The 23,505-nt window shown below is 57.6% G+C and overlaps 1 protein-coding gene across 1 annotated transcript; it reads right to left on the bottom strand.

The window, feature by feature from the left end:
- Nucleotides 1-589: 589 nt before the first annotated feature.
- GAL (galanin and GMAP prepropeptide) lies at nucleotides 590-6,584 on the bottom strand. The gene is made up of 6 exons (XM_072970865.1): nucleotides 6,537-6,584; nucleotides 6,180-6,260; nucleotides 5,291-5,345; nucleotides 2,348-2,434; nucleotides 2,008-2,085; nucleotides 590-841 (listed from the first exon to the last, which is right to left on the bottom strand). Exons 2-6 carry the CDS (start codon nucleotides 6,258-6,260, stop codon nucleotides 771-773), a joined length of 372 nt encoding a protein of 123 aa, XP_072826966.1. The 5' UTR covers nucleotides 6,537-6,584; the 3' UTR covers nucleotides 590-770.
- Nucleotides 6,585-23,505: the final 16,921 nt, after the last annotated feature.

Genomic DNA, 23,505 nt, shown 5'->3' with positions numbered 1-23,505 from the left:
GGGCCTGAATAATTACCCTCAGTGTCTACTTCCTGGAGGGGGTCTCTGGGGGTGGTTCCCTTGCTTGGCTGCGTATTGCCGTCACCTGGGGTGGGGCGTGAAGCACGAACTGCAGCGGTCCGTGGGCCGCCTGGACCCCCCAGGGGTGAGGGGCACTGCTGGGGGGCAGATCACGGAGGGAGGCCCCCACTTCCACCTCCACCCCGCCCCAGGCCGTGCTCAGAGCCCGTGGGCCATCCTTTAACTTAACAGAACGATGCCTGGCTTCTCGTCCTCACCTGTGCTCTTTTCGGATCTTCTGTGTGATCTTTTCATTTCTGCCCCAAAGGTCACCGCATCTCTGCCATCTTGGCGTTACTGTCCCCACAGGCTGCCTTTTGCGCAGCAGTGACTCAGCACATCTCCTGAGCGTTAAAGTACAGCGCTTACGACACTCACCTTTCTAACCCAGACACACGCATGTTAAGCTGTCTGTTAGCCCCGCCTGCCCCACAGCCCCCACGGGTGATTGTAACCAAGTGTTATCTCTTAAAAACACGCCAGTGGCAGTGGTGGCGAGACAGGTGTGAGGAAGAAAATGATCATCACAAGCAGTTGCTATTCTTTTATTTTGCCACTCAAAATCATTACCAAAGGGAAAAAATCTTAAATTATAGGAACACGGCACCAGGGCAGAGAGGACGGGGCGGTGTACTCCGCAGACATCGCATGAGACTTCGAGCTTGACTTCAGATGACAAGGCACAGACGAAGGTGCCCGGGGGGGCCACCTCAGGACTGCTCCGTGTCTTCTGAGGACAGCGCTGAGGGAAGACCGGGCAGGCGCTCCAGGGCCCCGGCCTCTGCAAAGGGAGGGGCCACACGCAGGGAGCAAGCTGGAGCGGCCGTCCTCTGTCCTGACCTCACAGGGTCAGATCCAGAGTGTCCCGCACAGCTCATGTTCCTCACTGTTTAACGATGCAGCGCTCACACCTGGTTGCATCTGAAACTGTCAGACTTTTTAAAAAGTGTAATTCCTGTTTGGGTAATAAAATCGATGTCTCCTAATGAAAGACGTTCCATGTTACAAAATTCAAAACAAAACAAAACAAAACAAACAAAACCCTGGAAGAGTTGATCTGCCCCTGGTTGGAAAAGTCACCAGCAGGTTTTCCCCAAAGGCTCCACTGGGCTCCCCCAACTTCCTTCCCCCTCCCCACGCCCACCTGAAGTCCTTCAACTGAGGCAGTGCAGCCTGAGAGCAAACAGATCAGAACAGAATCCAAGAATAGTCCTGACTCTGCCAAACTAGACTACAAAACTGTGATGCGCAAAACGTGATAACCAGATGTCACTATTGGAGCATCAAAGCGGCCCACGTCCCGCTGTGCCCCTGAGCCACCTCCCCGGGTAGACTCTCGGAGCGCCTTCCACAGGGGTGGTTTTGACCCATGATTATTGATTAAGGCCAGACTCTCACTGTTGAATGAATGACAAGCATAAAGCACAGAAGAGCTGGGGCTGGATGGGCCACAGGCAGCCTCATCGGCTGGAGTGTCTGCAGAAGAGACCAGATCCCAGGATGGAGAGGTGCTGGATTTAAACGCGGCCTGCCCCACAGGAGGCAAAAAAAAGGGCATTCTGAAACATGGCTCACAAGATACGGATTAAGATGCTCTCCAGCATGCCTGCCTGGGTGCCGTAACTACGGCCCTGCAAGGGACAGCAGTTTTACCATGTCAAGAAATGTGGGTCCAGCAGAGTGAATGGAACCGTGGAGCCCCCTCCTCCTGGGACAGCATTGGTGGGTGATCCTTTCCAGGAACAGCACTGGGACGAACGGCCATCCCAGCCCCTTTGCAGCTGGTTCTGGTCCCCAGACCTTGGGACACCCCCCAGCCTGACCTCAGGTGCGGAGGTGGGCGATGGTTACTTCCCAGTAGAAGTCTATGGACTCCTTTCTTGACAGGCTTTTTAGGAGCCCAGGATTCTAAGACGTGGGATTTTAGTTTGGTAAAATTTCACATACCTTTGAGATGCAAGAAATTTAGAAAGTCTATTATCGTGCGCACAACGTTGTTCTCCGACAGCGGCCTGTCAAAGCTCCCTGGAAAGTAGAGGGTCAGCGTTGCCGACCTACCACCATGGTGACCACCTTAGGCCCGGCACCTGGTGGCATCACCGGGACCTCCCTCCCTTTGGAGCCTTGCTGGGCACCCTGGAGGGACCCCTGACCCTGCTGGGGCTTCTTCGATTTCTGGTGGCTGACAGATGCAGCAGGGCCTAGCTTGGGCCCCAGCTGTGGGTCTGGGTGGCAGGAGCTCGGCGCCGCCCGCTGCCCGCATGGCCTGGGATCACAGCGCTCTCACCTGGCCTTGTTTCGTCGTCGGGTGGGAGTTCCCGCTTGCCAGCCAGGCCATGCTTGTCCTGAAAGGACCTGTGGTTGTCAATGGCATCTGTTTGCAAATCAGAGGGGAAGCACTGAGGGCTGTGCCTCTAACTAGACCTCCCGGTCCTGAAGGACCCGTGCCTGCCAGTAATCAACACGCAGCACAACCAGACTGTAAAAATAAAGCCACGGTAGGGAAACCGCAGAAGAGGGAAGGCCGTTCTCTGAGGAACTTGAGGGAAGAGCTCATGCACGGGCCTGAGGCACGAAGCTTACCGGGGTGCTGGGGCTCCCCAAGAGCAGGAGGGGCCCCCCGCCAAGAGGGGGCAGCCCAGGGCTCCAGCAGAGGGGACTGGCCCCAGGGGGCAGGCCAGGGGCGGGGGGGGGTAGAGCTGAGGGGTCTAGTGGGGGCTTGTGCTCCAGCTGGGTGCCTCCCAGGCAGAGGACAGGGGCTGGGGTCCTGTGGTCCTTTGGGAGGACCACCAAAGGATCTGCAGTTCTGATGGAATCAGACTTTATTTCTCAAAGACCATTCTGGCTGCTGTGCAAGACACAGACTGAAGCCAGAGACAGACAGACAGACAGACAGAAGGAGGAGGAGGAAGAGGGAGGGAGGAAAGCTAAGTGTGTGTGTGTGTGTGTGTGTGTGTGTGTGTTTGTGTGTGTGTGTTAGGTGGAGTGAAGATGGAGGAATGGTGACTGCAAGCAGAGATCCCTTAAGAAATTGCAGGAAAGAAAGGCTGAGGGCTCTGTACCAAGGGGCCTGGAGTCAAGAGGACTGATGTGGGGACCCTCGGGTGGGAAGGAGAAGAGGGAGGGTGACTTGCGGTGTCTGGCTGCCTGGCCTGACGGATTCCACCCTCTCCAGGCCTAGACAAAAGAGAACGACTTCACTTTTCCAGAGACAGAGTTCTCGGACACCGCTCCGTGAGGTTGGGCTCAAACCGTCTGCAGACGCGGCCTTCACACCCCGTTTGCTACGCTGACAATAGAAGTCAGGAGCGTGGGGTGAAGTTGTAAAGAATTTTGACCAACAGATAGTGTAGATGTACAGCTTCTGCTGATCCAAACTGACAGCGAAAAAGAGTCTGTTTTCTAACTCAGGATTCAAAATCTTCTTGATGAGTGTCTTTTCAGTATTCCAAAGTCACACAGGCACTGCCGCTGGAGGGTTCCTCCCGTCTCTGGGGACAGCAGTGCTCTCTGAGGCAAAGAACTCAGGGCTGCAAAGGGGTCAGGGAAACTGGAGCCGGTCCTTCCCCCCAGAAGGGAGGCCAGGCAGCTCTCAGGGACAAGACCAGGGGAGGATCTGCTGTTGCCTTTGATCTGAGACCAAAGACCTGTTGCCCCAACTAGTTTTTGTCATTTCTATGCCTGTGTTTCTCAAAGCTCAGCTCTCAAGGACCCACCAGGTGATCAGATGAACCACCGCCTGCAGTAGAAGAGGGTCTGTACTTAAACCCTGGGATTAAGCGCTAAGCTCCCCATGGCAGTTTAAACAGGCACCGTTTGTCCCAATTACGCTGGAAGGACGGCGTTACGAGCTAGATGCTGTTTGCCTCCTTTCCTGTGGGGAAATAGGAAATCAATAGGGGAGGGGTTTTTTTAAGGTTGATGGCTGTCCCAAAGCCAACCATGCTGGCAAATCTGAAAGTCACAGATAGGTACGGGGTTGGAGGGGAAAGCGAAAGGTCTCCCCTTGTCCCCTCCTTTGGGACAATTAAAATCTGAAGGTGGCACTGCAGACAGAGAACGTGCAGGAAGCAGAGAGCGGGGGCAGGGGGGCAGGCGAGGGGAGGCATCAGCAGCCGAGGCCTGCAGTGTCCCAGAGCGGTGCCCTCGAGCGCCTGCAGGCACCGGCGTCACACTGCCTGCTGTCTCCCGCGCCCGCTTAGGCATTCCGTCCGCGAGCCCGTCCCGAGCCCCACGCGTGGTGCTTGTCTGTAAACGCAGCAGTTGGTCTTGGGGGTGGGTCTCTGAAGTCCCCAGCTACCCTAGAGTCACCAGATCTTCTGCATCACAAATGTAGTAAAACTACTCACACCGCATCCAGGTGACGCAAATCAAGGATAAGACACCGAGTATCAGTCACCTTGCAGGGTGGCTACAGGGACAGATTTGGAGCAGGAAGAGAACCATCGTCTTTTAGTCTGGAGGGGAGCATGTTTTGGCTTCTTCCGGTCACCTGGGAATTCCCATCCAGGGCTGAGATTAGGGGAAGGTGGAGATAGGGCTTGGGGTCAACTGACGTGGGGTGCTCTGTGAAACTGAGGCGTGGATGAGAGTGTAGGGAGATACGGAGGGACCCTGGGTGGGGCTCAGAACTTTGAAGCCCCAAGGAATGTCTGCCTTCCACGACGGTCACCAGGGAAGCCTGAGCTAGGTCTGAGGCTGGGAATTCCATCAGGGTGCAAGGCAGGAGAGCTGGAGGAGGGAGAGGCTTCCGGAAGGAACAGGTGCCTGGGTCAAGTGGGCCGAGCTGTAGGGACTGGCCAGGTGGAGGAGCGGAGGTAAAAGGGGCAAGGCCGGCAGAGAGGGCAGGAGAGGATGCAGGATGGGTCAGGGTTCAAGAAAGAGCAAGCTGCCCCAAGACTAGGGGTGCAGATGGGGTCAGGTCTCCCCGCCCCCAGGAACTAGCCCATCCTCCACAAGTGAGGGGAGAAAAGGGGGAGGAGGAGGAGGGTTGGCACATCCTGGGGCTGCCTTTGAGGGAATAAGTAACCCTACAGGGAAGCCCATCCTGCCTCAGAGCCTCAAAGAAGTTCTGCGTTTCCCTTCGTCTGACTAAAACTGGAATGGCACAGTATCAGAATGATGACTCGCTACCCCCTTATTGCAGACAGAGCGGGGTTAGCACAAGGGCTACAGCCAGCATCAGAAAAGCAAGTTCAGCGTCGAGAGGCCATGCACCTGCGTCACTTACGTGGACCAAGAAGATAGCCAGCACTGTTCAGGGTCCAGCCTCTCTTTTCCTTCACCTTAAATGGGAGAAAGGGGGTCAGATGGTAAGGGTCCTGCCTGGACAGGCTGCGTTGCCTCAAAGAAGCCCCGAAGGCAGCTTCTGCCTCTGTAACCCACCACGGCAGCCTATGAGGGTATTACGTACTTCGGATAATCACAGAACTCAAATCACAAACACACTCTAGCTACTTTTTCATATAATAAGCCAAGAGATGCAAACTGTTAAAGCAAGAGTGAACATTAAATGAAATTCACCCAGGCTTCCCAGGCATAATACAGGAACTGGAATGAGTGTACATTTGGAAGGTGCAAGAAATTGTAGATTTGCAGCCAAATAAGCTATATATGACATGAGAAGAGGACAATCTGCTTTATCAAATAGTTCCTTTAGAGCCACAGACCACAGACTCGGAGCGCCCAGCTCGCAGGCGGTGGAACCGGTGCTCTGCCGAGCTGAAGACAATGAGGTTTGCTTCTAACTGGTCTGAGGCGCTAACCGCAGGTGCGGCAGTGCCCAGATCTAGTGCGCTGAGCAGGGGCTGTTTACGCACCGGCAGAGGCATGTCAGGAGGGCCCAAGGCAGCATCTCAGCAGAAACCCTCACCCTCCACCCAGCCCCCGCCGACCTGCCCGCAGGACCCCGGCCCCTCCCCGCGCCGCGCCCGCGGCAGGGACACCCCCACCTCCCAGTCTTCCGACGCCCCGCACCCCGACCCCGGAGCAGAATTGATGGCTGTTTCTCTTCCTGGCACAAGGCACCCACCCTCTGCAGGGTCTGGTTCCGATGCCGTGTTCCCCACTTTCTCCGATAAGGGGATCCGGCTTGGGAGACTTTTGCTCCCTGGACTTACCGGTGACCCGTGCCCCAGGGTGGCTGAAAGGGCCACGGCGAGGAGCAGAGAGGCGAGCAGGAGGGCGCAGCCTCTGGGCATCTGTAAAGGAAGGCGGGCCGTTGCGGGACTGCGCGGGGAGACCGGCCCTGTCCCCAGAGACGTGGGACAGAGGCTCGGATCCCAACCCCCACAGGGCGGGCGGGCGGGTGGGAGGGGCGGCCAGGAGCCAGGGAGCCGAGGATGGAGAGCGGGCAAGAGCTGGCAAGGAGCAAGGGGCAGGGGGGCCGAGCCGGGCCCCGCAGGCGGGTGCCCTGGAGAGGGGAGCGCGGAGAAGGCGGGGTCCGCCTACCTCCGGGGCCCAAGGAGGCGCCCTACCTTGAGGGACGGCGGGTCCTGGGGTGATGGCGGATCTCGGGGTGTCGGCGGGGCCGCGCGTCCGGTCGGGTCGGGTCGGGTCGGGCTGGGGGCGCTCACCGCATGGCGCAGCCTCGGGGACGCGGCGGCGGGAAGTGCACGGCGGCCGCGCTGCCTCGACGTGCCTGCGCCCAGAGCCGGCGCCGCCGCTATTTATGCGGCCCGGGAGCCGCTCCGCCGCGTCAGCCACTCGTTTCCGCCTCCTCGGAGCGGGCGGGAGTGGCCGCCACTCGGAGCGACCGCGGGAGGGCCGCGCGGTGGTCCTGCATTTTGGGTGGGGGGGCGGCGGAGAGGCCCCCGCACCCCGCGGGAGAGCCCCCATCGCGCTGAATGCAGAGCCCCAGACCCGCGGGGGAGGGCCCCAAGCCTGTTACCCGGCCGGGGATGGCAGAGTAAGGACCCCACACCCGCACAGCGCCCCCAGCCTCTCAGGCCACTGCGCCCGGCAGGAGCTCCACCGCCTGAGACCCCTCAGTCCAAGACAGGCGCGGGCACACTGTCCTGGGCGCGCGCGCGCGCACACACACACACACACGCACACTTTTGCAGCAGCCAAATTTCGCGCTCAGCCTCTCAGGAGCCATCCATGGAGTGAGGGCAGGAGGTGGAAGCCCACCCAGCTCCCCCGCCCCCTGGTGCCCAGCGCCCCTCGGGTGCCCAGGCCCCTGTTCTGTTTTTCTAAAACGGGCCTAATCAGCCAAGGCCCTTAGGCTGTCAGTTCTTGGGGGCCCACTGGCTATCCGGCCTCAAGAGCTGTGGGCTTTCCCTACATCCCACAGGCCCTGCTGGGTGGAAAGGGGCCCCTGATCCCCAAGGACACAGAGCTCTTTGGAGCAGGCTCAGGCAGTGGTCCAGCCCTTGAGGGCCTGGGGGATCCAGAGGGAGACCAGTTCAGGCTCCCAGAGGCAGCCAGGGGTGGGTGGGCTGGCAGGTGGCAGAGCAGCTGGGAGGGGCTGTCCCGTGGCAGGTGACAAAAATCTCGCAGGAAGAGGGCCTTCCTTGGCTTACCCATGAATACTTTCTTGGCTTCTGCCAGGCCCGGTCTGTCCCTCAGCCACACATAGACAGCAGGGGACACGCCGGTGAGGCACCTCCAGGCTTCTGAAGAAAGATGAGGCCATTAGGAGAAAGTTTGCCTGACCCTCTCCTCCCCTCTGGCTGGATGCTACTGGCCACTGAAGCCCACAGCCCCGCAGACAGAGGCGGCCCTGCTTGGAGGTGCCAGCCGGTGGCCGGGGCTTGCTGCCAGGAGGCTGCAGCCATCGCCCCACCTGCCAAGTTGAGTGTTAGGTGGGTTGATGTCATCGAGGACCCTGGAGTGAATAGGATTCAGGACAAATAATAACGATGCTGACCCCCTACCTGGGTCCTACGCTCAGTCTTGGGGGCCTTAGCGCTGATAGCTCAGGCTGTTTGCGGGAGAGCGCCACTTGCCTCTGCAGGGCCGAGGAGTGACCCTGCGGTGCCCGAGGACTCCAGTCAAGGCCAGCTGACTGGTTAGGAAGGAGCAAGGCCCTAAACCAGGGTGCTGAGTGCCCACCTGGTTTGCTGGTGGGGACACCTGGCTTGGTGAAGGGTCTCAGGGACAGACTCCTGGCTGAGATGGAGGTGGCAGGGGAATGTGGGTTGCATTCTAAAGGGCATATTTTGACTTCTGGTCACTGTTTTGGCAGCCGGGGGTGGGAGGAGAGTAAGGGACAAGGGGCCCCTGAGCAGGAGTCACAGGCTGATTTCTGAAGCCCACAGTCAACTCAGGAGTGCACTCGTACTGGGGAGGGAAGAGGGGGTGGGAGGCTGCCTCCTTGGCAGCCTCTGTCATGGTGGGCAGACTGATGGACTGCTGAGATGCAGAAGAGAGGAGGCAGCTCTCTCCCTGGAGAAGTGATGGGAACAGCCTCTCCTGCAGACGCTGTTGGGACCGGGGCCATCCACGGCTGCCTCGGGCTCCCTGAGAAATGCCACTACCTTTTGACAATGGCTGGTTTAGTCGGAGAGACCAGGAAGGAACACATCCCAGAGCACCGGACGTTTGGCCAATTTCAGCCTTCCTCCGTCTTCCACGTTAGGTGCCTCTTGCCATCGGTGAGAGCTTGAGTACCCTTCTGCTCTCAGTTTACTTTGCCAAGGAGCCCCTGCGTCTGTCTGAAGAAGCAGAAGCTCTAAACTGAAGTCCTTGGGTAGAGAACGCCCTGGCCACAGAGCCAGCATTCAGGTCCCCAAGTGGGTAAAGGTGGCCCCTGCAGACAAGCAGGACATGAGCGATGCTCTTCAGTGGGGCCGTCAGATTGTTTATCCTGCCAGTATCCCCCAAGCCTTCCAGGAGGCAGAACCCTGACGCGCGCTTGGGCCCCGTGCAGTCAGGGCAGACGGCAATGGGGCTGGCAGACAGAGAACGAGAGCGCCTCCAAAAGCCGGAATCCTGCCCTCTGGCCGCTTTCTCCACGTGTCTCCTGGAAAAACTGCAAGCAATCTTGACATGTATTGTGAACCCACTTAACAGAGCCACAGTGAATAGCTGGACACGTGCTCTATACAAATATGCTGCCTCTGAGTTGGCACGGTCTGTCACCATGACACCATTTGGGGGGGACACCCAGCGTCACTGCTTCTGCCTCAGTCTAGGTGAGGGGAGTCTGTACAAATCCTGGGTGTGGCTGGTGGCCCTGGCCAGGAAGAGTTAGGTGGGCAATGTAAGGCTGCAGACCAAGCAAGGAAGAAGTGAGGAGGGGTGCCGTGCTTTTCCGGGGCCAGCAGACATGTTCAGACAAAGGAGGACAGTGTACCCGGACGGCGGACACCTGCTTCCTGGCACAGGCTGTGCTGGGACCCATGGCCAGTGCTGTAATGGGCTCTGTGCACTCAGCAATGACCTGGTGGGACATTGTCAGCTTGTCATCTTGAAGACTGCCCAGTGTAAGGCAGACAAAATGGGTCACCATTAGAGTAATGGAAACGAAGCAGAAAGAGTAATTTTACCCCTGCACCCTGATCTGGCGCATCTTCCCTTAGAAGCCCTGTTCATCACCAAAAAACAGCCCAGGTCTGAAAAGCAAGAACAGGGTCCAGAGAAAACCTAGGTTCAGGTCTAGCTCATCCATGCACCCCCCTCCCCCCCAGGGAGAGGTGCTGCTTCCCTGGCACTGCACTGGGACTGCAGCAGAAAGCTCTACACACATGTCCCTGCCTTCCTGGAGATTACAGTCTAGTGGAGACCCACGTGCACAAAAACAGTTATACAAATAACTGCTCCATTATCAGGAGAAGGAGGTATGCGTATTCAAGGAGCCTGACCTGACAGGTGAGCAGGATTGGCCAGATGGGACCCAGCACATTCCAGGTGAAAGGGATTGAATGGGTAGGCCCCCTTTTTGGTCCTTTTCCCTTCCTCCTTCCTGCTGCCTGGAATGTGGATGTGACGGCTGGAGCTGAGCAGCCATTTTGGACCACAGGATGATGACTTTGGATGACAGCAAGACTGAAGGGGCCTGGGTGCCCTGGGCTGCTGACCTCCAGGCTTGTTTCACAACAGAGAGAAATAAACTTTTTTACTCAAGCGAAGTGTTGTTTGGGGGGGGCAGTTCTACCATATGTATGGAATGACTGGAATGACTCTTTACTAACACAGTGTCTCACATAAAACAGTCGACAATTGTTTGATGAATGAATGAATGAATACAAACAAATGAGGGGATGCACAGCTCCAACGCTGGTGAGAAGGTAATGTTGGGGAGATGGGCTCATAAAAAGAGGAGGCTTAGAAGAGAAGGTGACAAAGGGATACCACCTACAGAGCCTGTGACAATCTCATTACTATTGAAGAAATGAGGGAATGGCTTGGCTTTTGGTAGGGGATATAGCTCAGTGGTAAACCATGTGCTTAGCATGCATGAGGTCCAGGGTTCAATCATCTGTACCTCCATTAAAGAAAACTTGGCTTTTATTTGACTCTGGAAATGTTGTGTCCTTTAACCTCCCTTCCGTGGCTTCTAGCTGCGAACCCCAGTCCTGCCCACCCCCACTTTAGTAACATAGTTGTCAAGAAAAATTCCCAGGTGCTCCCTACAGACAGTCATTTGCTAAGGATTGAGCTAAAGTGGAAGTTGATCTAATTCTATGAATGGCCTTTGAGTCTATGTGTTCAGTTCGTCAATACGACTTTGTTAAAGGATTTATGATAAGTGTAAAGATTGTTTACTTTGTCCACAGGGACAGTCGGGCATCTTTAGCAAGGGTGTGGGGGAGGAGAAGGGAGGAGGACAGAGAAGTGGCATTAGAGATGGGGGCTTTGCGCGAGGGGACTCCCCCCTTCCTAAACCAGTCCTTCAGGGAGACCTCTCCTCCCACTTTGAACATCCATGTCGAGCTGCAATGCAGGCTGCGAAATGGGGTCTGTAACTTTGTGCGGTGCTGGTGCCCCACTGCAACCGGGATTCTGCAGCCAGAGGACGGAAGGCTGGGTGCTGGTCGAGGCGATTGGCAGGCTGTGTCTCGGGCAGGGGCCCAAGGCAGCTGTTTTCAAGGTTGCAGATCTTTGTCAGATTGGAAATCAGCTACAAGAACAATCAGTCGGCCCAGCGTCTTTCCGCATCGCTCCCTGTGCTGCGATTGCCCTGCTGGAAAGTGGTGCCGGGGAGGCTGCCGGCGTGTCCGGGTTCTCAGGGAACGCTGGGCTGGGCGTGCGTTTAGTTTGGGCTCTGGTGCGAGGGAAGGCTGACCTGGTTCGTGGTGGGTAGACTTACAGTGGGGTCGATTTATCTCACAAAAAGTGAAGGACGAGGTGCTGCTGGCCCCCGGGAATAACCCGCTGCCCACGGTGCCCACACCCTGGCATGGAGAGGAGCCCTCCAGAGTTGCAGGTACAGCCCCGAAAGCTGCCACCTCCCCAAGGAGCTGGTGCTGGAACAAGCCTGGGGTGCCTGGAGGAAGAGACTGCGGCTTCTAAAGGTGCTCAGTCTCTTGATCAGCTGCCACCCTTGGTCAGGGTCTTGGGCACCATCGGGGCCTCTCATTAGGCCCACAATCCGGCACCGGCAGCGTCCCTCACTCCATCACCCCCCCCCACCAAGCAGCTCCTGTGCAGGCTCACCTCTGGGGGCGGGGCTGGGGCAGGCATGGCATTCGGGATGGTCCATTCTGGATGGGTCTTCTTACAAGACCCAGGCTCTTTGGTTTGAACCATTCTTGCCAGTGTGGAGCCTTCCTCTTCCCTCAGCCCACCCCCAGCATCTTCTTTCCCCTAACTCCCAACCCCCAGCCCACTCCGCACGGCCAGGGGCTCGGTGCCCAGAAGTCTCCTCTCCCCACCGCAGCCCCCTCCTCCACCTTCCACTCCTCCCCCAGCCCCTCCCGCTCCCCTCCCACCCTCCCGCCTCCTCCCACCGAGGTCCTCCCATCTCAGCCCCTCCCCCACCCTTGGCAGCCCATCTTGAGGGGCTTCCCCAGGGACTGCTGCTGCCAGAGGCTCAGCCCCTGCAGGGAGTCCAGAATCCACCTGTGCCCTGGGGTGACTCACCCAGCTGATGTTTTGCCGGTGGCTCAGCCTGGAGGAGGGGTGAGCCGACTCCCCGCCCACAGGGAGCTGGGGCTGGTGACTCCACTGCAGGCCTGGGCAGCAGCACCTGTTTCCTGGCCCTGAGTCAGAGCCGCAGGCAGCAGCCCCGGGGCCATGTGGGAGCCCATCTGGCTAATGGGATGTGGGGGCCCAAAGGGCAGAGTGTTTCCACCAGGGGGCCTGAGCCGTGCTGGGAAGCAGCTGCACTCTGCCCCACCTGCTTCTCAGGGACCCAAAATGCTTTAAGGGACTCAAGACCCATGAGCATTTGGAAAACCTTTAGTTGAAGAGTAATCCACATACAAAAAGGTGCCCTAATGGGTGCTGAGCTGGCTGGATGTCCTCACAGAGGGACGCAGTGTCACCAGCGCCCCCGTCAAGGTGGAACGTGCACCGCTCCCGGTCTCTCCCTTCCCACAGTGGCCACTGGGGCTTCTAGCAGTGGTGACTTCACCTGTTTTGGACTGGAAATGGGGTCATGGGAGTCTCTCCCCATTCTGTCCATGGTTCCTCCACGTTGCTTCGTGGGTGAGAGTGTCCGGCCTGTGGTCGGCTCGTGGGTGGACAGCAGCTGAGTTGGTCACTTAAAGGCCCCAGGTGCTGCGAACCACTGTGACAGACGTCACCGGAGAGCAGGGCTGTGGGAAGAGCTCACTCCCTCACCACCTCCATCCACTCATGGGTTCTGGCGGCCGCCTCCCTGAAGGGACAGTGACCCCCAGTAGGTCAGGGCTGGACCGCGGCCCCTGACTTTGCTCCAGGTCCAGAGCCAACAAAGGCAATTGCCACAGAGGCTAACAGGAGCCCGAGAGGCCAGGTTCAAGTCCTGCCTTGAATCTGTCACCAACCCTCCACCCCACACCACCCACCTCCACTCCCTGCCTGAAAAGCCCTACTTCACAGGATCGCTGTGAAAGTTGAGTAAGGGCGAGGGGAAACAGGTCAGCCAGCCGAGGACTCTGAATGGTCTTGACCAACGACCCAGAACGATCTGGAGTCAAGATCAGGCGGTGCCCGAGGCAGGGGCACGGTGCTGGAAGGACGAGGCCCGGGGAACCCCCTCTTTTGAGCGTGGCCTGTGCCTTCCATCTTAGTCTCCGCATCGACTTACTTTAACTGCTTATCGCCAGACATGTGATGTTTGCAAAAGACGGAAGACACAGAGTCAAAATCATCCGTAATCAGATCACTTTTTAAAAAGCTTCTAAAACAAGAAACACACGTTCTGCAGTCCACACATCTGGCAGGAACCCCTGCAGACGGGCGTGTGTGCCCTTCGGGGCGACTCTGCCTTCTCACCGCGGTCTCGTGTCAGCTGAAAAAGGAAGCGAAGGGCACTTCGCTAGGCTTGGTCTTGGGCAACTTGCCTCTCCCATTCACGCACCTCCACCGTGTCTTTGCAGTCACATGCCTTCCGCTGTGCAGCGCACATAACCCAGCTGACCCGCCCCGGTCACGTACGTCACCCGGTTCCCAGTGTCCTGCCCTCCTGCAGAATCCTCCACGATCGAGTGATGGAGTCTTAGCCGTGGGGCCGGGACGCGGGGCGTGCACATCTTCACTTTTGTTAGAAACACCAACGGCTGTGGGAAGTCCCCTTACAGAGTCCAAGTACCTTTTGCCCCAAATCCTGGCCGGGTGCCACCAAAAGTTCAGATTTTGCCAACCTGATGTGGGGGCCCGCAGGCATTCGCAGGGGCTGCCGGAGCGAGGTACCCCAGACCAGGCGGCTCACACGACAGCAGTGTAACGCCTCGTGGTTCCGGAGGCGGAAGCCTGAGCTCAGGGTGTCGGCAGGGTTGGTTGTTTCCCTCTAAGGCTGAGGGAGGATCTGTTCTGGTCAGTTCACAAAACGGAATCACACGGTACCCGTGGCCTGCTGTGCCCCCACTGAGCAGCCTCTTGCCAGCTGCAGCCTGCTTCAGCGCTTCACGCCGTTCTAGGGCTGGACGAGTCCCTGCTGCAAGGATGCACTGCGTTTTTACCTGTTCACCCATGGACGGACCCTTGGCGGCTTCTACCTCTTGGCCGCCATGGATAGCGCTGCCACGTGGTTCCAGGAAGGCCAGGTTTCCTGGGACAGCTGGCCACCCGGCTCCCACCAGCTCTTTGCTCTCCGTTTCCTCTCCCTCTTTGATTTGGCTGGCCCGGACTCTGGCCAAGCTCACTCTCCCTGGAGTCTTCCTTGCCTCCCCCAGGTCGTTCCTGCAACATCTGGGTCCCTCAGGGTCCCTCTTGCTTTGAAGTCAGTTCCATTTCACCCCAAATGGCTCCCTTAGCTGACGCAGGTGCAGTTAAATAAAAACGCAGGACACACAATTAAACTTGGATTCCAGATAAATGACAAGAACATTTTGAATCTAAGTATGTCCCATGCAATATTTGGGATGTGTTATAATAAAAACTTATTTTCTGTCATCTGAAATTCTAATTTAACCAGGTGTCCTGAATTCCTGGGCAGCCCTACTGGTCAAGGTCAGATGGGAGGTGGGGGAAACCCCAGCCGCCAGAACCTCGTGTCTCCGTCACAGAGGTGAGCTGGTCCGGAGCGAAGCTTCCCTCGTTTCCACAGATAAGTATTTGGGGTCAAGATCAGCTCTGAAGACGAAGGAAAGGGCCCGAGTGGGCTTTTTTGAAAAGAAGACGCAGATCCGGCAGGAAAGTGAATGTGTGCAGCAATTAAGAGGAAATCAGGTTGACAGACCCTCCGTGGCCAGAGCTTTCCTCCCCCTGTAATGCGTTGACAGCAGAAAAAATCGTGACCCTGGGAATAAAAATTGAATTCTCAAACCCTGTTTATTATATTTGAAGAGTCAGGCTGACTTCCCAAAGGAAGGACACTGCCAATTACCATCTCCAGGGCCATCATTTTCCGGGGAGCCCAGCTGTCCTGCAGGCTGCCCAGACGGCAACCCCCTGCCCGACAGCTGGCCCCCCAGCCTGGCCACATCGCCAGGGAAACTGCTGTGGGCGTGAGGGTGGGGAGGAGGCTGCTGTGATTTCAGCAGGAAGCAACACTTGGGAACAGCTGTCAAACCTGTCCCCGCTCCCCCCGGCCACCGTGCTGGCCCCAGCTCGTGCTCACCAGTGGAGTCCAGCCAACTCCTCCTTCCAGGCCTCCTTATGTCCAGTGTTTCAGGTATTTATTGCCCCAAAACTTAGCGATCTAAAACAGCAACATCTATTTATTCCAGTTGTGCAGTTCGGACAGGGGTTTGTCTGCTGCACGCAGCATTCCCTGCAGGGCTCACTTTCAAGAACATGGACCCACAGGTTGGGTACGTGGGTGCTGGCCGGCGGCTTGGAGCTCGGCTGGCAGTGCGGCCCAGGCCCTTGGGGCTCCTCCGCGCGGGCGCATCCCCGTGGCCCCTCGGGCTTCCCCGCAGTATGGCACCTGAGTTCCCCAAAGGAGGAGCGGCCTGGACCCCCACAGCCGCACTCCCGCCTGTTCAAGGGGGGGGAGGGTGGTCCAAGCAGGCCCCTGCTCTGCCCAGACGCAGCGGGATGGAGAAGCAGACGCTGCCCCTCAGTGGGCAAAGTGTGGCGGTGTCTCCGGCTGCTTTTATGCACTCCAGGTTCATTCTGAAGCAGGCTTAGGAGGGAGCTTTGAGCTTCTGGGGCACCTCTCCCCCTGCGCCCTGTGAGCCCTTCGCCCCCAAGCAGGGCAAGCCAAGGACCGCAGGCGCAGGGGCCTCTGTCTCTGCTCCGGGCTGTTCCTCCGGCCTCTCGGGGCAGGGGCTCCGGCTCTGGGTGGGGGTGGAGCGGCAGCGGTGCCCACAGGCTCCTCGGGGGCCCCGGGTCCCGGAACGTGTCCCCTCGCACAGCACAGGAGGCGGCTCTGTCTGTGTCTCAGGTTCATTATCATCCAAACACAGGGAGGTAAATGCACTTTGGGATATTTATGCTCACTTTGCCATTTTGGTTTGATGCAGGAAGGGACATCCTGTGGGAACGGTGGTTAGTCCTTGCAACTGACACAGTCGCAGGGTGACCTCCGGGTAATTTAGTCTTGCATGAAGCCGCAGAACGGTGACAAGGGAGAGGTGGAAAGGCATCTGTTTTCTCCGTTGGAAAAGAGTGTAGCTGTGAAAACGACTGTTTGCCTTATCGCCTCTTAACCAAGATGATGTTTGGAAATTACCTTAAAATGTTCCCTTTCCTACGAAACAGTGTGTAGTAATGAAGATGTATTTTCACCAAGAATGAAATGTCCAGAAAGGGAAGCTCTTAAAGCAGAGTGAACGACAAAGCGCACACAGTGAGACCGGTCTCCTAGGGAGGCCGAGGCGGGGGGCTGGGGGGGGACTGGGGCTGGGGGACTGGGTGGAGGGCAGAGGCCAGGGGTGGGCAGGCCGGGGCAGGAGGGTCCATGCGGAAACCAGGCCCCTCCTTCCCGCAGCTGCAGCTGCTGCTGATGGAGCTTGGAGCAGGTGAAGTTACCGCAGTTCTAAGCCCAAAGGGCTGGGCCCCTTTGCCAGTTCGGGTGAACCTTTTGCTGGCGTCGCATTAGAGGCCGCCCGCCTTCTTTGCAATGCTTCTGAAATACCATGATTTGGCTCCTTTGGTCACTTTTTGGTGTGAGTTCCCTTTTCCCGACCTAGCCTGGGACATGAAAAGGCCATTACAGGGACGTTCATCTGCCATTTTCTTCCAGAACCCAAGCCCTCCAGGGCCCTGTGGAGTCCCAGTCCCAGGGCCCCTGGAACCAGGGTGGCCCCGGGGAGGGACTCAGCTGGGGCAGGTCACTTTCCCAGTCCCCGGGGAAAGGAAGGTTAATGTCCATCTTCACAGGTGGGAAGTGCTTCATCTGATGGCAAAAGTGTGCTGCCAATTTGCAGTGTTTTGCAGAAACCTTCCTTTCTAGCTGACAGTGTACCCAGGTAGGGAGAGACGGGGAGGCCCCTTACCAGCCGGTCACGGATGCCCCTCTGGGTCCCCGTGGATGGGTCTTACCCAGCGATGCGCTTTTCCCTCTTCCCCTCCCTCAGGCTATCATTCTAGCCAAAGCCTCTCTCTTGGACAGGTCACAGAGGTGAATCACGAAAAGTCTATATACGACCCAGATCGCACACATACATATCGTTAGAGACACCATGGGGAGCAAATTTAACTCACACCCCAACTCGGTTGCGCAGAGAAGCATTTAAAAATTTTTGTCTATAAACAAATGTCCCTAGAACCCCACTTGTGATAAAGTTGTCAGCCACCTCTCTGGGTGTGTCCTGATTCTCTTTGTATAAATTCCTAACAATGAAATTACTGGTGATAGAATATGGACATTTTTTAAAAAGAGCTTAAATACTGTAATTTATTGCTTCGTTTTATGGAGGTGCTGGGGATTGAACCCAGGACCTCATGCATGCTAAGCGCACAACCTACCGCTGAGCCACACCCTCCCCCTTATGATTTGCTTAATAATATTTTTTTCTCTCACTTAATTGTAAGAATAGAGCACAGAATACGTATAAAATGCATAAAATATGCAAAATATGTGTTTATGTTATCAGCAAAATTTCCAGTCCCCAGTAAACTATTAGTAGTTAAGGTTGGAGGGACTCAAAATTATACTTGGATTTTCAACTGTGTAGGGGCTGGTGCCCCAACCCCTTCTTCGTGGGTCAGCTATGATTATCTGCAAAGCGATGCGCATTGTTACACAGTCTCCCCGAAAGTAACCTGGAAAATTTTTTTTTTACAAGTTTCAAAGCCTAGCTTCCAGGGTCTACTGTGTTCTCAGAGAAGTTGGTGCAAAGTGACGAAGCGACAGGCCGTTGAGCAGTGACACTGTGTGAATAATGTCATTGTTGTCCTCGGGAGGCCTGCCAGGCCCCTTAATGTAGAAAATGCTTTCTGATTATTAGATAATTCATTCCTGTCAAGAGACTCATGAGGGCGGAGTGACCCTTTTGATGGCACCATCCTAACTTCTCTAAGTCCCATTTCTGGGTCATCGTGATGGAAGGATTCGTAGATGAATATTGTAGTTTAGATCTGAAAACCCCAGCGAGTGCCCCTTGCTTGCTTCTCATCAGATCTGGGTGTGCACTTGTCCTGCTTTGATTCCACAGCATGGCGGGGGGCGAGGGGACCTTCATTTTCCAGGGGTGGTGGGTGCTGTGTCCCAAGGGTCCCTCTCCTAGGGACCTGGGGACCACATGGGGTGAGAGGGGTGCACAGGGCCCCTTCTCCTGTCTAGCCAAGCCCTTGATCTCAGGTGCTGGTCCGTCAGCTGCCACCTACAGCCCCCGGATCATGGGTAGGGGGGAGGGGGAGCAGATGGGGGTGCGTTCAGACCACCCCTCGCCATGCACACTGTCACCCGTCCTGGGTGCCCACACCTGCTGCTGCCCCCTCCCTGCAGCGCTGCCCTTTGCCCAGAGAGGCCAGGGGGGCATGCTTCCCTCTGTGTGGCCCCTGGTGAGTGGTGGAAAAGTTCAACTCAGGAGGGGAGAGCCCTGTGAGGCCACAAGCAACCCGGAGCTCCCGTGGGGCCAGGCTGAGGCTCGCCTGGCTTCTGCTCCTGCCTTGTCCTGCTTCCCTCATTGCCTGCAGGTTTCTCCTGAGATCACTGCCTCACAATCCACCTGCATGAGAACCCCTGTCTCAGGATGTGCTCAAGGGACCCTCAAGACAGGGCAGGAGGGAAAAGCCAAGAGTTTGAAGTTATTAAGACCTGGCCACAAGTCTTAGATCTTATGAGCTACACGAGCCATTCACCCACTCACAATGACCTCCAGAGCCTCTCCTTCTCATCTGCTCAGGCTAGTGCCTGGCAGCCTTTATGTGCCATGAGGTTCCCACTCCACCAGCCAGGAGTAAGGGGACTGGGCTGAGCACTTTGGGGGCCTGACTCAGATTGAGCGAGTCAGAACTCCTCCCTTAGAATTTGGTCCTGGGACTAAGAAAGAGATAATGGCCCTGCCTCCCAGAGTGTGTGTAAGTGTGAGTGTGTGTACAGGCATGTCCAGGCTGTATCCCTGGGTGTGACCCCCCCAACCCCTGCGTCACCGCCACCTAGCCCTGCCTGGAATTCCTTCTGCTTCTTCCAGATGTGACAGACCCTTTCTGCCCTCCAGCTCTGCCTGGCCTCAGGTCAAGGAAATGAGGTCTCCCAGGCCTGAGGTCTCTGCCTTCTGAGCTTAGGGGTCCTGGGCAGGGGCCTGTGGAGGGAGGGGCGGACTGGGGGTGGGCCCAGCTCTGGGCATCTGTCCCCAGGCCTCACCGCACCTCTCCGCCCCCCACTCCCCACTCACTTCCCCACCTTTCAGTCCCTCTCTCCTGATCTGGGCCACACGGTCCTTCGGCAACTCTGGAAAACATACAGACTCTAGTTTGCCAAATCAAATTTGACTTATTAGGTTATTTTTGCCCTTCAACAAAAACCATCACCGTGCCTGGCAAGTTTCCTAATTGAATAACATATAGCAAATGAACTTTTCTTAAAAAAAGAAAAAGAAGAAAAGTCAATCCCCTAAAAACATTATGAGGCAGGAGGCTACTTCTGTCTGCCTCCTGTCCTACCCGTTAAGCCCCTTCCTTAGCAGAGAAAATTGCCTCCCACACATCACAGCCCACAGGCCACCAGGGGATTCAGAGCAAGAAAGGAACTGGCTGAAAACACTGTGCGCTTGGAAGGGCTGGGTTTCTGGGCAGGAGAAGCCCGCACTGCCCCCCAGCTCAGGCCAGCCTCCTCTAGGGCATCTCCCTTCCCTCTGCGGTGGGCTTGGCTGCTGGTTGGTGAGGGGGCACCCAGCTGGCCAGGGAAGAGGCTGATGAAAGAAGCTGCAACTTTCCAAGCTGGCCCAGATCATCCGGGAGGGTACCAGTCAGATCAGGACTCACAGGGCAGCTTCACGGCCCTGCCGTTCCTCCCAGTGGCCCACAGTCTGGGGCTGTTGCAGAAACAGGGGAGGCTGAGCCTGGTCTGGCCACCTGAAGAAGGGAAAGCGGGGTGGGGAGGGACAAGGGAGAGCCAGGTGGGATCTCAGGCTGTGGGGTTCTCTGGGCTCTGCCTCCTGCGCTGGGACGGCTCCTTGCCCACGGCAGTCCCAGGTATAGCTCATACCTGCCCTCATGCCACCCACCCAACAGACCTGTAGAACCTCCTGGGCATGCCTGGGAGATGAGAGCTCATTTATGTCAAACTCCGCATCAGTCGGACCCAAAGGGACCCTGTGGATGCCCATCACTGCCTCAGCGTCTCCCCCAAAACAGAGGGCACCTCGTCCCCGTGCGGGACAGCCCAAGGCACAGCGATGCCACCAGGTCACACTCCTGACCACTCAAACGACACCAAGCTCCAGACCGGATGGCAAATTCATAGGACAAGCTTGTCCCAGGGCCTTTTTTATCCTGTGACAAGTTAAGAGGTGAGTCTGCCCAGCACCACACCTGGCAGAGTTGGGGACACCTCCTACCCCCCACCTCGCCCCATCACCTGGTTGCTTTGCCTTCAAAGGACAGTCACAGACCTGGCCACCTCGTCCCCTATAGTAGGCTCTCAATTCTGTCCCCGGGGCATGTGGCAGTGCCTGGAGTCACTCAGGGTTGTCACAATGGGGGTGGGTGGCATTACTACTGGCCTCTACGGTTAGAGGCCATGGTCCTGAAACATCCCGTGACACACAGCACAGCCCACAACAACGAAGCCACCCAGAGGCCACAGAGTTTGCAGTGTGTGCCTTGTCCATCGTGGCCAAGGAGAAGCAGGTGACAAGGACGGTTTTCCCTGCGCCAGAGCAAGGTGCACTTTTCTCCTAAAACTGGTTTTTCTGTGGTTCCCCACAGCCCACAGACAGCGTGAAGGCAGAGCCCTCGGCCTGGCCTTGGGGCCTTCCCCAGCCCCTACCCCAGCCGGGCCTCCTTCCCGTCTCCACCCTCCCCGGGCCCCCTCCCCCGGGCCCGCGGCCCCCTGCTCATTCTCCTCCTCCTCCTCCATGTTCATCCAGCCGTTCGCCCCGACACCCGGGTCCTCTTTCCCCAGGTCTTAGTCCAAGGGGCTTAAACAGCAGACATCAGTTTCTCTGTCCTGGAGGCCACAAGCCCAAGATCGAGGGGCCGGCAGAGTAGGTTCCCTGAGGCCTCTTCTCCCAGCAGGCAGGCGCCACCCTCATGGCCTCCCCACCAGTCACCTCCCGGGGACCCCGGCCTCCAGAGTCCATCACACTGGGGGTTAGGGCTTCTGCATGTGCCTTGGGGGCCAGGGGGACACGCACTGGGCCCACAGCCCCCAGCTACGAGCCTCGCCCTTCCCCCCAGTGCTGAGCTCTGTCTCCAGAAGACCCTCCTGCTCTGAGGGTGCCTGACCTGTGTCTTGGTCACCCCCACCCCAGGGAGCCCCAAAGGGCAGCGGCCCCCACCCCGTGGGCTCCAGAAGTCATGTCGGATTCACTGGGAGCCTCTCTCCTGGTAAGCCTGGTCCCTCCTGGAGCCACGCCTGGGGCCGGCCCGGGGTGGGGGACGGGGGAGGGTGTGTGTGCGGCCCAGGCTCTCAGCCGGCCCCTCCCCTCCAAAAAGCGGATCGAGCCCCCTCCCCTGGGCCACAGACACCAAACACCCCCTCCCCGCGCCTCTCTGTCTGGAGAGGATAATAAGGCTCAGCGCTCGCTTTCATCAGCAAGGGAGAGAAGCCTAGTGGGAGCACATAATGGCCTAATTTATGCTGAAATTATCGGTAATTTGGGCCATTGAAGCTCGTGGGCTGATGACTGCTTTTCCCGAACACAGGATAAAGATGAACTCTTTGGAGCAGCGTTTCTGTGGTGATACTTTGGTGTTGGGCTGTCTTTTTAATGCGCCCGCAGCTGAGGCAGAAGCTCCTTCTGTGCCTTCGAGCCTCCCCCGCGTCCAGGAGCTCAGGCTGCGGGGCGGCCCGCAGCCCCCCGGCCAGGCGTGACCAGTGCCCGGCCGGGAGGGGACCTGCCGCCCACCGCCCGCGGGCGGTTCTCTCCCCAGCTCCTTTGCATTTTTATTCCTTTACTTGCTTCTCCCTTGATAACTTTAATATTTGCAAACGATAAAAACAAATGGAGATTTATATCTGAATTTGCTGTGGCATCACCTAACAAGATTTGAGTTTCATTTGAAGCTATTAAAAACACATTTCAAGGATATTGGCCAGAATTAAGAACTTGAGCTGAGAACATTCCGGAGAATTGACCCTTCCGAGCGAGAGCCAGCTCACAGCAGTCTGCAGGGGAAGACTCATCTCTGGTCCCTGATCGGGCTTATACACGGAGGGGCTCAGGGCCGAGGGGTCTTGGGCCGCCCGGGGCCAGCCCAGGCCCGGCCTGGATTCAGTTCAGGGTGGTCTCCCCTGTAAGGACTAGAGGGGAGCGACCCTGGGAGCAGTGGCTACAGCTCCCTTAGGGGCCAGCAGGCGGGTCTGCAAAGGGCCAGACAGTGACTGCTGAAGCTTTGTGGGCCACACACTGTCTGTCACACGTGACAGCCATGGCGACCACACATGACAACCCAGCTCGGCCACGTGCCAGTAAAACTCCCCAAAATCAGGCAGAGGGCTGGGTGTGGCCCAAGGGCCAGAGTTTGCCAACCCAGTCGGAATCCCAGCTCAGCTGTCAGGGTGGCCCCCCAAGTTCCCATAGGCCTTTGGCAGAATTCAGTTCCACGGTGTGTGGGACTTGGACCCATCTCTCTAGGGAACACAATCCAACCCACTGACTCTGTGCAGTTAGTGGGCTGATGGCCACCCCCACGCAGGAGTAGTTTCCGGGGACACAGCTGCCTCCTGGGTGCCCAGCCCTGGGGGTCGCGTGGGGAGCTCAGGGGAGCGGGACGTGGGGTGTGGAGCCAGAAGCCGGTCTGCGGGACGTCCCGCCCCTCCATCCCTCTGGGCAGCACGTGTGAGTCTCAGGGGACGGGTGAGTCCGTGCTGGTGCCCAGTCCGCCCGAGCGCCCTCCTGCCCGGCCGCGCTCCCGCACACAGGGCCTGCCGGGCCAGCCTCCGCCGTTCCCAGGGGACTGCAGTTCATCAGGTGCCTGCGTCTGGGGCACACACACCTGCGGTGGCCACTGCTGACTAGAGTCACGTCTGTGAAAGCTCGTTTGTGACAGAGGCCCCATCGATCCTCGAAGCACCTGGCGTCACCACGAGGAGTTCTGAGGCTTCAGAATCTCTCCCCACGCCGTGGATGACGAGAAGGGATTCACAGCAGCCGCCCCGGAGGAAGAGCCGCGTCAGTTTTGTATTCTCTCCCCAGAAAACAGTAATGCGCATCCCGCTCCGGGAGAGAAGAGTGGGCGAGCACACGCGTCGTCACTGCGCGAGTCAGGCCGTCACCAGCAACATGACTTCCCTGCACGTGGTGACGATAGTGATGTTAATCGACTTTTAACGCTCTGTAATCTGTGGTGGTTTCG

This window comes from Vicugna pacos, chromosome 10 (genome assembly GCF_048564905.1).
Source record: "Vicugna pacos chromosome 10, VicPac4, whole genome shotgun sequence".
Taxonomy (NCBI): domain Eukaryota; kingdom Metazoa; phylum Chordata; class Mammalia; order Artiodactyla; family Camelidae; genus Vicugna; species Vicugna pacos.
This window is presented reverse-complemented; position numbering and strand designations above follow the sequence as displayed.